We start from the raw sequence: 13,984 nt of genomic DNA, 5'->3' as shown, positions 1-13,984 counted from the left end.
GGATGTAATCCACTTTGGACATAACAAGTCAGGAATAAAATGCCAAAGCTGGCACACAAAGCTGGGCTTAAACACACAGATTCTGGCATTGTTCTATCTAATTTGGGCCTGAGATTAAATCTCTGGTGCACAGACTGTTCACAATGAAACTTGGAGGAGCAAACAGAAAGATGGATTTAAAAAAACCAAAGTACCATAATCTTAATAAAAATATTATCAAAGTACCATAATCTTATTAGATGCTGTGAAATCAACTTTTGCTTTCAGGATTTTGGGTGGAGATAAAAATGGGTCAAGAAAGGGTTCACAGATATTCTCCATCAACTCATTTTCCCCCCCCATTTTTCAGGTGATAGTTTTTTAATCCTCTCAAGCAGTTATATTTGTTATCCTTCCCAACATAGACACTCAAAACCATGATGTATGGCTAATTTGGGATGGGTAGTGGGATGGTGGCGGCAAACCTATATTGGTTACTTGCTTGGCACCTTGCCAACCATACATCTTTAGGCAGAGCCCACAAGGGGAGGCCTGATATAAAGTATGAAATCAGAGCTGGTTGGACAGATTGATGTGTTGTAAAGTAGGAGGCTGAAAATGACTGAGCAATGTAGTCATCTCTTGAGAGATAATGGTCTTACTGAAAACACATAACAAATAAACAGTTGAAATCCTCTCAATGACTCACCTCAAATACCAGGTTCCTGAGCAGAGCACATACTTATGGCCACTATGGACTTGTTGCTGAAAAACAGCATCTCTTTGGTGAGTCCACCAACTCCACCCTACTGTAATTTATGTAACAACATATTGGCCTAGTTTGTAAATAATGCTAAGCTATGGTTAACATTAACCATAGTTAATGCTAACCATAGTTAACACACAATAATGGAAGCTAGTGTGTCTGGCAGACCATAATGTGAACCTTGGCTTGTTGCATTCTTGTCCTCCCCCTGTTAAAGGAAACACAAGCCAGGAATTGCTGTTCTTCACTTGCAGCTCTGTAGCTTTTGGGCTGTGGCAGCTCTTTAACCATAATTAAGGATAAGGTCTGGGCTTGCACATAAAGTTAAGTAACAGTTAATATTAGCTAAGGTTTAGAAACGAACTACAAACCTTGGTTAATAAGCAGTCTATAACCATAGTTAATAACCAGTGGTTTAGTTTTATGTTCAAACAGGGCTATTCTAATGTTCTTAATGTGTCTTGATAATTCAAAACATTGGTAAGCAACATAGTTTGTGCTAAGGTGCATCTTTTTGGGGGGAAAGGATAACATTTAATGCACAAAACTGGGACTCTTCTGCAGACTAATACATTTTCTACTGAAAGAAGAGAGGAGAGGGGGAAACATGTTGCTATAATCATTTCGCATACTGAAAATACAGTTTCAGCCTATTTCTGTTGCACACCGAAGAGGATGTGAATGCAAGAAAAGCCCTGCTGGATCAGAACAAAAGGCCCATGAGGTTCCCACATTAGCCAACCAGGTGCTTTTGGGAAGCCCGCAAGCAGGACAATGAGGGACAACAGCTCTCTCCAGCTGTTATTGCCCTATATACCAAGTCTTGGTATAAAACTAATGTGAAACTGCACTAAAAAGCTCCATTAAATAGAGCTTAATATATCTTAATTAATGGTTTTCAAGCCAGGTCATAATGAAACATTTCAGCGGTGCATAACAAATTCTCCTACCTCTGACCATTCACTCTCTTACCTTCCATAATTTGTACTAAAAGGAAACCTACAAAACTTTAAAAGTTGTGCATATGAGAAATTAAAAGAGATTATGAACTCTTGTGTCTTTACAATAGTTTATACAGGTCAACATAAAATTGTAAACAGGGCATTAGCTGTCAGAAACAACGAGGACAAAATGTGCATCTGTAACCAGATGCTAATTGCTTTCTCTATAGTTGAGAATGACCTACTTTTCAATATTTCAGTCTGATCATGAACTATCCAGCACAAATTAAAACTTGCATAGTCATATGCAAGGAGGGGTCTATTTTTTGTTTCTTATTCTTTGTGGGCAGCAAGGCAACGATTGCCTTGGCTGACCAATAGAGTCCCTTTCTAAGGCTTAATCCATATAGGTAAATGATGGCCTAAAAACACAACAACATGGGGTCAGCTACACATGGAAAGCCTCCATATGCAATGACACTAATTCCCCTCGCAGGGGTGGATGAAGGGGGGTGCGGTGGGTGCAGGTCGCCCTGGGTGTCACCACTGTCCTGCAAAAACCTTACCTTCTACTGACACATAGCATTCTTAGGAAAAGTTTCTGCAAATTGGGTGTCTTCATGTGGTTCCTTTATTTGCTCAATAGAATAATCACAGGGAACAACTTAGGAGGAAATGAGAGTACAGTCCTATTAGACCTCTGTGCTGTCCATCAGCTCAGCAAGAGTGTGCGTGTATTGATATTGATATTAGGGGGAACCAATAAGAAATGAGGTTTCAGTCATTTTCTGCCCAACCCAATTAAGGTGAAAAACTGATGATGGGGAATTCACTTTGAGAACAGTTAAGTGGTAAAATGTATTCTGAACAAATACATGCATTTTCAAATAGACACCACTGTTTGGCATATTTCTGGTATGAAAGTATGCAAAATAAGCCACAACTTATTTTAATAATGCCCTTTAACAACCTTGTGTTACACACACACACACACACACACACCCTCAGAGATTAGAATGAAGAGATGCTGAATGTTAAAAATAATGTTAAAAATAAACTCTTACATAACTTTTAAACCCCTTGTGCTTCTTTGAATACTGCTCTCTTAAATTTCTTTTCAAAAGTTGGCAAAAGAGGGTTGAAAAATGCTGAACCATTGTGTATTAAGATTTGGGAGATATTTTCTTAAATGACAGCAATAATAGGCAGTTTGCAGCTGTATTGCAAATGCAATAAGAAAGAGAGAGAATTTGGTGGGCTGTCTGTCAAATAACAGCACAGCCCGAGAGGGTAAAATAAACTTGAAATTAAATCTAAATAAAGAAAAAAAACTTTTAAGAAATCTATGTTTACTCTGGCACGCGACTGGCCTACCGTGCTTTTGACATATTAGGAAGAAACTTGGCTGGGAGGGTTGAAAAGCACTTTAAAAGGCGTATGTTTCTTTTCAAAATACAAGGGATTAGGAATGTCTTCATTAAACAGAATTCTTTGAAATCCTTCCCCCTCTTCCAATATAGTGTATGCATGTATATATGTATATATTTTAAAAAAATCAACCTTCCTTAACTCCATTCCTCAGACCATTTGAAATTATTATTTTACTGACTATTTTTGCCAATTGTGTGGCCTTAGCTATCTATATCCCCTTTCCAGAAGATGATTCCAATGCTACTAATTCCAATCTGGTAAGTCCTTTACTTTCACCATTATTTGTTGTTACACCTTTTACTACTTACTTATAGGTAGGTTGTTTGAAACTCAGCACAGTGGCTTTTGGGAAGTCCGGAGAAAAAATCACATGGTCACATCAGATGGCAGCCAAGATGTTTGGATTACATGGCTTTAGGCTGGCACTTGTTTTATCAGGATTACTTCTAGGGGGGGAAAACGTGGGCATTATCATCACTGCATATGGATATCAGTTTCATACCTCTTCCCCCAAAGAATCATGGGAACTGCAGATTGGTGGAATGTTGAACATTCTGCTAGAACAATGGTAGCCAATGTCTTGCCCTCCAGATGCTGTTGGACTGCAGCTCCCATCATCCCCAACTGGCATGGCCAAGGGTCAGGAATGATGAGAGGACACCTCACTGACTACCCAGTGCTAGAAAATCCCATCCCCATTCTCCCCAGTTACAATTCCCAGGCTTTCCTGATAAGAAGGAATGGTAGTTAAACTGGTTTAAGTCTGTAGTGCAGATAATGCCTTGAGTTTTTTGAATTTATGGTTATGACTTTTTGCTGTTGGCTTTTTTTTTCTTTTGTTAACAAAATGCCATAGTGTGAAAGTGCTATCTATCTATCTATCTATCTATCTATCTATCTATCTATCTATATCTTAGTAGGTGTTAATTGTTTCATTCCTGAGCTTTTTCTGCTGTGTCTGTTTTATGAAGGGATATTATTTAATTGATCAAGCCTTCCTTTCGGGTGATGAACAGTTTCAGGGCTATGTTCTAGGGCACCTTGGCAGGTGTTCTCATTATAAATTTGCCCTTTGAAAGATGGTGACTTTTTTTCTATTCTTGCCTGGAATGATTAGTGTTTCTACTAAACGCAAATGGCAATGCCTGTGTTTCAGCATAAGCTTGTCTGGTGCTGGGGTGTGGGGCAGGGGGGAGAAAGGGAAATGTGTTTACATTTGGCTTAGCATGAAGTCATAGCAAATATATGGAAGAAACAAAACTTAGTGTTGGACAAATAGAATGCAGTCCATAACAACAGGACAAGCTATTTCCCCTGTTCTTTCCTGAGAGGTTGACTGAGCTCAGAGCTCCCAGAGCTGTGAATGGGAAAGCCTGAAAGCCTGAGTCTGCATTCATTCCAGTATTCAGAACTAACCAATGGAGTTTTTTGAAAGACCAGAATGTGGTTATTCTTTTACTTGCCCCCAAAGGAGAATCACTGGCATGAAAGGGGGGGTGGGGTGGAATGAAAACTTGCAGAGGGATGGAGCTGGAAAAATAATAATTGCCTTTCCAAAACAGAGACAGATGAGCATGTATAACCATTCTTCAGGCCTTGGCCACCATGATGAAGTATTTTCATGAAGCAGCTTTGAGTGTGTGGAAGGAAAAACAAAGGCTTTGGAATGCATCTTTGGAGGAATTATTGCCTAGCAAGTTGTAAGCTTTTCTTTGTTGCTTTGCAGTATGATTGAGAGAAAACGGGGGCTGGTTTAGAATCCTTTTAAAAGATTTGAAGGGTTTTACCATCAGGTGAAGCATGTGCAGGAAAGATGTTAGTGAACTGGTGCATCTGACATGCTGCTGTTTTCCACCTACAAAAGTGAAAGGCTGGAACTGAGGTATAGGCTATTTAGAAGTGATGTTGGTGTAGATATTTGCTCCTGACAATAAACCCAGTATTAAACACACACATACAGCACAATGTTATAGAAATGGGATTCCTCCAGGCAAGTACTAAAGAAAAACAATAATCTGTTGAATTGGTGGTGCATGACTTTTGTGTATTTTGATTTCTATACCAATATTTAGGTTGGATATGCAGATAATTCATAACTGACAAAATATATTTGTACCTAGACTGCATATGCAGATAGCTGGTAGCAACACATTTTTATGCTGATGGGTTTGTCATGGGCAATAATTTATCTCACTAAAAGTTGGTAGTTGTGGGTAAGTTAATGTACATGGTGCTATTTAGAGTATCATAAGCAAAACCACAAGTCCCTGCCCCAAGAAGCTTACAGTGTAATTTCAACAAAGACAACAGAGGGAGTCAGAGGGAGAAAAAGCAGACTGAGTTAAATGTAACAGGGGAACATGCCTTTTGCCAGGCAGTAATGCATTTGATACTGACTTAAATTTCCAAGGGATTAAAATATTTTTCCAGCCCTGACAAATGGTCTGTCTGTCTGTCTGTGTGGAATTGCATTGACTTATTCATTCTTAAGATTTGTACACTTGTCAAAGTTTTGTGGCATCCATCCTGTTGTAATTTAGCCTTGCCCTCAGATCTGTTGCCTTGTTATAACAGAGAGAGGCTGCAGTTGCTTTCTACTAGAGCTCTAGTTAGCTGAGTATCAAAGTGATTAGTTTGTTTTTGGAAAACATTGGATGAGACGGTGGGTTGAGATAGAAAAGGCTGCTTCAGAAAACAGCACATCCTGCAGAGATGAAAATCGGATGCACTTAGAAAAGAGAGCCATTTTATTGGAGAAAATTGCCTCCAGCCATTACGAAATGCAGCAAGTTGTGCTTGCTACAACAACCAAGGGGCAAAATAGTATGGCTCCAATCCAGATCTGTAGATTTATGCATGTAAGGGGACTTTTTCATTTCTCTTCTAAACAGCAGCAACCCTGTTTTGTGTCTCACAGTATCACAAGTGCTTTTTAAGGGGTTGCTTGCAGTACAGGGCAGAAAAGAATGGGAAAAACCTGTTGTGCACTGGTAAGCCAAACAGAAACTAGCTTAGCATGTTATCTGAACCCGGACTCATGATTAAGTTCTCTTCTTACTTACCACAAGCCAGGTTTTTCTTGGCAGTCAGAGATGAGTTCAGGATCACAGACAAACCACAGTTAAGCAAAACAAACTATGCCTTCATGTTTCATGCAAAACAGGCCTATGACACTAACAGAGCTACCACTGCATCAGAATAACAATGCAGTTTTTTAAAAATCAGATTTTTAAGGTATGAGTGCTCCCACATTTCTATCCAAAGAACAATCTTTCCAGATGAAGAAGTTTCTTGTGCAGTTCACTTCCCTGCCTTTGAAAGCAGTGTTCTTAAATTTGTAAAGCTCCTCAGCAAGGCATTCTTCCCCTATCATCTACAATCCTTTACTGTGGGTCATTTGGTATAACTCAGAGAGAGTCTTGTAGAAGGACTCAGAACCATCCCCTGTTTGAAGATGCTCTTTAGCTAAGTCCTAATTAGCACGAATCATTTCTTGTCTTGATATCTTCTATAGCCAGTTGGGTGGGTGGTGGGTTGTTGGGGGTTTTTTGAGAAGAGGGAGAGTAAGGTGGAGTTGGTCCAGCTCTGGAAAACCAGATTTGTCCAGCTGCTCAGGGGAAGCTTTCACTTGGGTAACAATAACAAGTCTGGCTTCACATTCACTTTGTAATTTAATTCTGAAAGGAGGAAAAAGGAGTTGCCATAGCAACTTCTACCGTCCTGATTTCCAGAGACATGGAGAACCTTCTTCAAGAAGCGCATTATCCAATATATGATGTGTAATGCTTTTTTTCTTTTCTTTTAAGGTTTGAAGGAGAAAAATATGTGTTTATAAGCTGATAACATGCCTCTTGGATTCTGAAACTCAGCCAGCAGAATGTGGAATAAAAAATTGTGCAGGATTTTAAAATAATGAGAGCCACTGTAGGGTAATATTGCAGAGCCAGTGTGGTATAGCAAGGGTACAGACTTAGAACTTGGGAGACATGGGTTTAATCCTCTGTTTAGCTATGGCCTATGGCTAGTCACTATCTCTTAGCCTTCAGCCAAAAAGATCAAGGGGCTGAAGCAAAATGGTACCCGCTGGTTATTGCTAAGAATTTATTTGCACAGAAAGCTGCTGTTAAAATGAGTCAGATCTTTGATCCATGTAGCTCAGTACACTGGCTGGAAGCAGCTCTCCTGAATTTCTGAAAGGGATATTTTCCCGACATTACTGCAGATCCTGAGGATTGAATCTGGCCTGAAGATGCATTCCATGTGCTCTGTCACTGAGCTTCAGCTCCACTGAATCGGGCACATCAGCCAAAACATTTCCCCTAGTACTAACTTGGAAATCAAGAATTGTTTATCCATTGCCTCAATTTCAGCTGTGTTTCTTAAAACACTTACAGGAGTCTCAGTGCCATAAGTGAAATTACTCTGAAGCAACTTATTTATGGCTTATGGCCTTTGATGGCAATCATGCTGTCCTGCGAGGTTATCCATTAACTTCAGTAAGGGCAAGGTCAATCCCTTCTTGTCCTTTTGTAACAGAAATTTGAAAGCAGCCGTTTCTGCCGTCTTTATATCTGTTTCATCCCCACTAAAAACCTATTATGCACACAAATGGAAGGGGATTTTATTAAACACAGAGCCATTTTGGAACTAATGAACTCCACTGAGGCTCTGGTGAAATTGCAGAAATGAAGAAAGCTTGCACACATGTGTGTGACCTTGTACAAAGAACAGTGATGCACATTCTCTTGATGTAGCTGGGAAAATTGGAGCTAGTTTGAAGGGAATTGAAGCCAGCCTTGCAAGAGAGGGCCATAATTGTTATGGAGTCTTTCTACTTGTTTTCCCTGCAATTATGGGTTAAAAACAGAGATAATGTGCCTCCACAATAATGGAACTATAGCAGCCTAAGATAGGAAGTTGAGAGGGAAATGCTTCTGTCTCGTCTGAGTGACATTCACAAAATGGCTTGAGCCTGGTCAGTGTCACACCATGTTGATAACATAATGAGGTTAGGACACATCTTGAAGCATACTGTTAGGTTGATTGTTTATGCCTTTTGAGGCAGGAGGGAAATTCCTACTGCTGTTTGAATAGCTCGACCTTCCTTTCCTTGCCGTAGCAATAGCAGAAAAACCATCTGTTTGCAAAACTTGAATTTAAAATGTCATATTCTGCATTCACATTAGTACATCTTTACAGGTGGATGAGAGTTACTTCTTTTCATTCATTCTCTGAAAATTGAACTGTGCTTTCTGAAGCAAGGAAGATGGAATTGTTATGTCTCTGTGAAAGACTGTGCTTACTTGCTTCCCATCTCTGGATGCCTATGAGAGAGAGAGCATAACTGTCTGGCTGGCTTGGTAATTAGTGATTAGTTTTGTGGCCAGCTGAAAAGGTGCCTGGTCCACATTGGCAACGAAGGAGTGGATTTTGGTGTTACATTAGTGCTGTAGATTGATATATAGCAAAATCTATGAACTGGCAAAGACATGGCATTTAATTCAGAATTTATAACAAACATGATTACATTACATCTTACTCAGCATTTTCATCATCTTAACTCCCCCCCCCCCCACCTGCCCTATTTTTTTGCAAACTGCTTTATCTATGTTACAAGCCAAACATAGATGTAGAGGATTTAATGGTGATGAGTTATTCAGAGGGACTTTAGTGGCTCTTTTAATGTAGTCTAAGCCTAAATAATTATAGCAAACCAACAATTATGCCACCTGCATATATTAACAAGGACTGAGGAATTGGTTCAGCAAAGTGAATATCTCAGCCATTAGCCACTTGGGAATAGAAAGGTTGTTTTAAAAATATATTATAATAAATATACCCTGAGAGGGTCTGGGAAAGAACTAGGCACTGTGAACTTCTGGAAGTTGATCTGGTCCTGCAGTCTTGGGATATATATGCATTGCCTTAATTTCACATGATCTGGCACTCTTTGATAGCGTGACAGAGCACTGCCCTCCATCTTGTTACTGGTCCTGGTTTGCTTTCTCTCTTCTGGGTGTTGTCTGCTGTTATTGATTAAAACAGCAAGAACAGTACAGTGCAATTTTTAAAACATAATTCTGTCAAAGGCTGCAATTGTGGAAGCTTTTATTATCCTTCATCTCTTTCCCACATGCTCCTCCTCATTGGTAAAATCAAGACACATTCCCAGAAAGTAAAGAGAATGAGATTTAAAATAAAAAATAAAAAATGGTGGTGGGATATTCCAGAAAGGTACAAATGGAAAACATACTTGGATGTAAAGACAACATAATCCATAATATGGTTTGTCCTGTCATTACCTTTCAGGATGGAAAGGTAAGGATGGGACAACCAGCTTGTGGGTTATCCTATCCTCATATCCACATAAGTTTCCCATACCTGAGAAATTGAAAGGCTTAGTGTTATGTGAATGCCTATCACCATATGCTCAAAAAATGCATTTGATAGTGCATATAAAGCCAACCAGGAATTAACAGGAGTAGAAGCAAGTAGATAGAAAAGTGACATTGCATTCTTGACCTCAGAGCTTCTTTCTGTGTTGAAGTATAGAGTAAGAATGTTCCACTAGTAGGCAACTTCTTTTCTGCCCAGCCTTGACTTGAGAATCTGAATGATGCTATAAGGGACATCTAGCAACCAATATATCTAGTGTATTTTTAGGACCAACCCTACATTTGTAAGTTGTTTCATATTGCTTTTCACATTTTATTTTAAATTGTTGTATCTATGTTTCTAGAATTTTAATTTATGTACATGTACATGCTGAGCCTATCCAACTTTGGACTCTGATGCGTTACAACCTGACCCCACACAGCAGGTATACAACTCAAATGTGGTATCTGGGTCACTTCTTGTGGCTGCTGAACTTAATGCTTCTGATTGTAGCTTTCTGTTCCCTCCAACTGCGATGTCAACACCTTTTGCCACATGGACTACATTTGGCATTTGCAAGGTCCAGATGCCTGATTCCTACTGTGTGCGTTTTCCAACTACAGCATTTCTGTGATTCCCCAGTTAGTTGTGTTGGCACCTCTGCAGCTGCTTTTTGATCTGCCTTGTTAAACTTGCACTGATGGAAAACGTTGGGATTTTGGAAGATTTCCTGCCTGGCTGCCACTAGCTCAGTGGCTGCAAGGCTTGCATGCAGGAGGGTGGAGGGAGCTGAAGTGGAGACCATCTGTGTGTGATAGTTTTTATCTGATGTGCCAAAATTGCAATCCTGATTTTTTTTAACTGTTACTTTGCCTAATGAAAGCTTGGCGGGTTTGTAGTTACAGCACTTTCAGACCTGATACAATGAGAGGTGCATTTCAACTTTGCTCTTGTAGTCACATTATAAGATCTTAAGTCATCTTATTTATAGGATTAAATATTACATGTTGGATTTTTCAGCTGTTATGATAATAAGCAATAAGTCATTGCAATTTATTGGGAATGAATCATGTTGTTCAAAATGAGTTGTAAAAGGTGCAACATTTTCTTTTATGCACCATTTGTTACTTGACACCATTCTGCCCCCAATTACCTTTATGTTATATTTTATTTTTCTTATATGTTCTTTGTCTTTTCCTATTTCTGTCTTTGTACATTTCAGCCTGCAGACACATTGGTCTGTACCCTGCATGTTTGCAGGGCACAGATAGTCTCTGTCCATGCAATGTGTGGTTTAGTATACTGTGGACAGGCATACTAGACAATGTATAGGCTTTGTGCACAAGATGCAATTAATGCATAGTGTTTGAATAAGCATAATACATGATTGTGGTATTCTCCACAAGACCACAACCCTCAGGATGTTCTCAGCCCTCTCCTACACCAGTGCGCAGGGCTTGGACCCAACTCACAGTGCTGGCCCACCCATGAGGTAAGATGAGTCGACCACTTGAGGCACGAGGTTCCACAGGGGCAGCAGATCCTGCCTCCAAGGAATGCATCAGCCATTGCTACCATGGTGGGGGCTGCCCGCTGCATCCTGGGCTCTGCATCCACCTGACATGATTCAGAGCAGGCTGGTTTTACCCCTGCGATGACCTTTAATTTACACTTCAACTGTCTAATGAGGCTCATTTGATTCCCCCTCCCTTGTTCCTGATTTGGACCTTTATTCCTCCCTTGTTCCTGATGTAGAACTTCACTCACCCCTTCTTTCCCAGCAGGGAGAGGGGCATTTTGAGGTTCGCCTCAGGTGCTAAAATGTTTTTGGTCACCCCTGCCAACTCATCATAAAGGAGCATAGTCTTTTCTTCCCTCCTCAGTCTTACAAACCATCTTTTGAGATTTCATTCTACTTTCCTTCATCTTTTTTCCTTCTCTCTACCACTGTTGCTTATAAAGCAGAAACACGCTTGCTTTTGTACATCTGAGCATGATTTCATACCAGCCGGCATGGGCATAGAGGCAAATTGCCTCAGTGTCCCTTCCAGCTTCATCACAATAATAATATATATTTTATATCACTGCACCACTAACATTTAAAATATGTCAAAGAACATTCAGTGAACATAAAGCTTACCAAAGGCTTGTGAATATTCCCAAGTAGCTTTAAAGTCTTAGTTTCTCTCCTCACACCATACACCTTTTATACTCAAAAGGCCAGAAATTGGCATTCAGTTCTGGCAGTTTTTGCACCCATATGAAGTATCCAAAGGGTGGGGCATAACAAATGAAAGCAGGCATCTCTTTTTCCCCTTTTTATAATGACCTCTTATGTGCGTAGTCATCAGGACTGGAAGAAAATATTGAGTGGACATGTGAAAAAAATCCTAGAAAATGCTCTATGAAAAAGGAAACTCAGTGGATAAATTCTGTTTTTATGCTTACAGTTTAAAACCGTAGTTGTCTGACTAAAAATTGGTCCTAGTCTCATGGCAAGTTCAATGTACATTATAACTGCTACATGACCAGGCAATCATCTGATTGCTCTACTGCTTTGCCAGATTGATTTTCAGCCCACAATGAAGTGTTGTACACAAGGTCTGAAAATCAATTTTGATGTATAGTATACAAAACAGGCAACTGCTTGGTTGTGATGCAGTTCATATTGAATTCAGTGCATAAGACTAGTGCAGTTTTCAGGCTTGTGAATAGATCTTCTTACTCAGGAATTTATTTATTTTTTACATAGAATGGCTGGTGAGCTACAATAATTTGAGCAGCTACTAAAGGCTACAGAGTTGGAAAGGAATAGTTACAGACCTGTCCAGCAGTATCCACACTGTAGGACTGAGGGGTTTGGGTTATTTTGGCATAGTGTGTGAGGAAACAGAGAAGAAAAAAAGCAATGGAGGCTACTCCATTATGGTGAGTGGAGCACTGCCTCTCCAATCTCAGACTGCCCTCAGTCAGACTCCACCTGCCTCCAACCAGTCAAAAGAGTGGCAGTGGTTGTCAGATTCCTCTTCCTTGATCTCAGTGTCACCCTTGTAGAACTCAGTGGGGAGGAGGATGGGAACAAAATTAGAATTAGTTGGCTCTGGTTTCATTTACTTGAATTCCCTGCCTTCCATTTTTCCAGTCCCAATGCGCATCAACTACCACTGGGAGCAAGCACTTGGTGATTGCCTAGTTGGGGTATTCCTTGGTTATCAGTCTTCATTGCAGCTCAGTGGGTAAAATACTCTTAAGATGCATACCCAAGTTCACCAGATGGATTAATTCATTCTGCTAGCACATTTGCTAAGCAAAGCAGGGTCTGGCATGGTTTCAAATTGGATGGGGGAACCGTGTGTTGAGATTCCTGCATGGCAGGGGGTTGGACTAGATGACTCTCAGGGTTCCTCCCAACTGTACAATTCTGTTTCTATAATACCCTTCACCAACTTTGCTGTGCTTGCAATGCTTAGCACTTCCACCTTCTTCCAATGAACATTTATGGCTGAAGTGGGGATCCTAATCTTCATTACGATCATAAAGAAAGGAAGTAGTTTTTCTGAATTCAGTAACACTGAATAGAATTATAAGGTTTTGAGTATAGGACTTGGAAAAGTGGCACATCCTACCCTCTCAAACCCACCATGGGGTAGTTCTATCCCCAGTTCTTTGAGAAAAATGTATTTCCTTATGGATAAAGGTAAAGGTAACCCTGACCATTAGGTCCAGTCGCGGACGACTCTGGGGTTGCACGCTCATCTCGCTCTATAAGCCGAGGGAGCTGGCGTATGTCCACAGACAGCTTCCGGGTCTTGTGGCCAGCATGACTAAGCCGCTTCTGAACCAGAGCAGTGCATGGAAATGCCGTTTACCTTCCTGCTGGAGCGGTACCTATTTATCTACTTGCACTTGACGTGCTTTTGAACTGCTAGGTGGGCAGGAGCTGGGACCGAACAACAGGAGCTCACCCCCTTGCGGGGATTCAAACTGCTGACCTTCTGATCGGCAAGCCTCAGGCTCTGTGGTTTAGACCACAGCACCACCCATGTCCCTTCCTTATGGATACCTTATTCTAAAAAGCAGCTCTTGACCTCATCATAGCTACAGCCTAGGAAAGCAATCCTGTTTTAAGAAAGCAGCAAGTCATGCTCAACCATTCTAGGAGATGCCAGGGATTGAATCTGGAACCTTTTGCACGCACAGAATATGCTCAGCGTTGAGTGACAATTGTTCCTTAATTCAAACAACTGATTTGTAAAATATCAAGTACCTTATTAACGGCATATGTTAAAGATTGAACCTTGGAACAAAATACAATAGTTTATGGTAGAATATCCTTTGACAGCTGTGGAAATACAGCAGCAGTTGCACTAGGGTAAATTCACTGCACTGACAATTCCTTTTAGAAATGTTTACCTTTTACTTTTGGATGAAAATGTTGCCTTGAAAAGGGATACCACAGAGCTATTGAAGCCACTTGCATGGAAGGAGTGTT

At 40.3% G+C, this 13,984-nt stretch overlaps 1 protein-coding gene across 1 annotated transcript in view; it reads left to right on the top strand.

Moving 5' to 3' along the window:
* CACNA1C (calcium voltage-gated channel subunit alpha1 C) overlaps positions 1-13,984 on the top strand; it is a gene marked incomplete at its 5' end in the record, with an annotated part of 484,372 nt that overhangs the window by 49,349 nt on the left and 421,039 nt on the right. Inside the window, one exon of the mRNA XM_081879585.1 lies at positions 3,270-3,374. Coding sequence (XP_081735711.1) covers positions 3,270-3,374 — 105 coding nt within the window. The remainder of the gene's footprint in view (positions 1-3,269; positions 3,375-13,984) is intronic.

The sequence above is a fragment of the Podarcis erhardii genome (genome assembly GCF_964252035.2).
Source record: "Podarcis erhardii genome assembly, chromosome: 10".
Classification (NCBI taxonomy): domain Eukaryota; kingdom Metazoa; phylum Chordata; class Lepidosauria; order Squamata; family Lacertidae; genus Podarcis; species Podarcis erhardii.
This window is presented reverse-complemented; position numbering and strand designations above follow the sequence as displayed.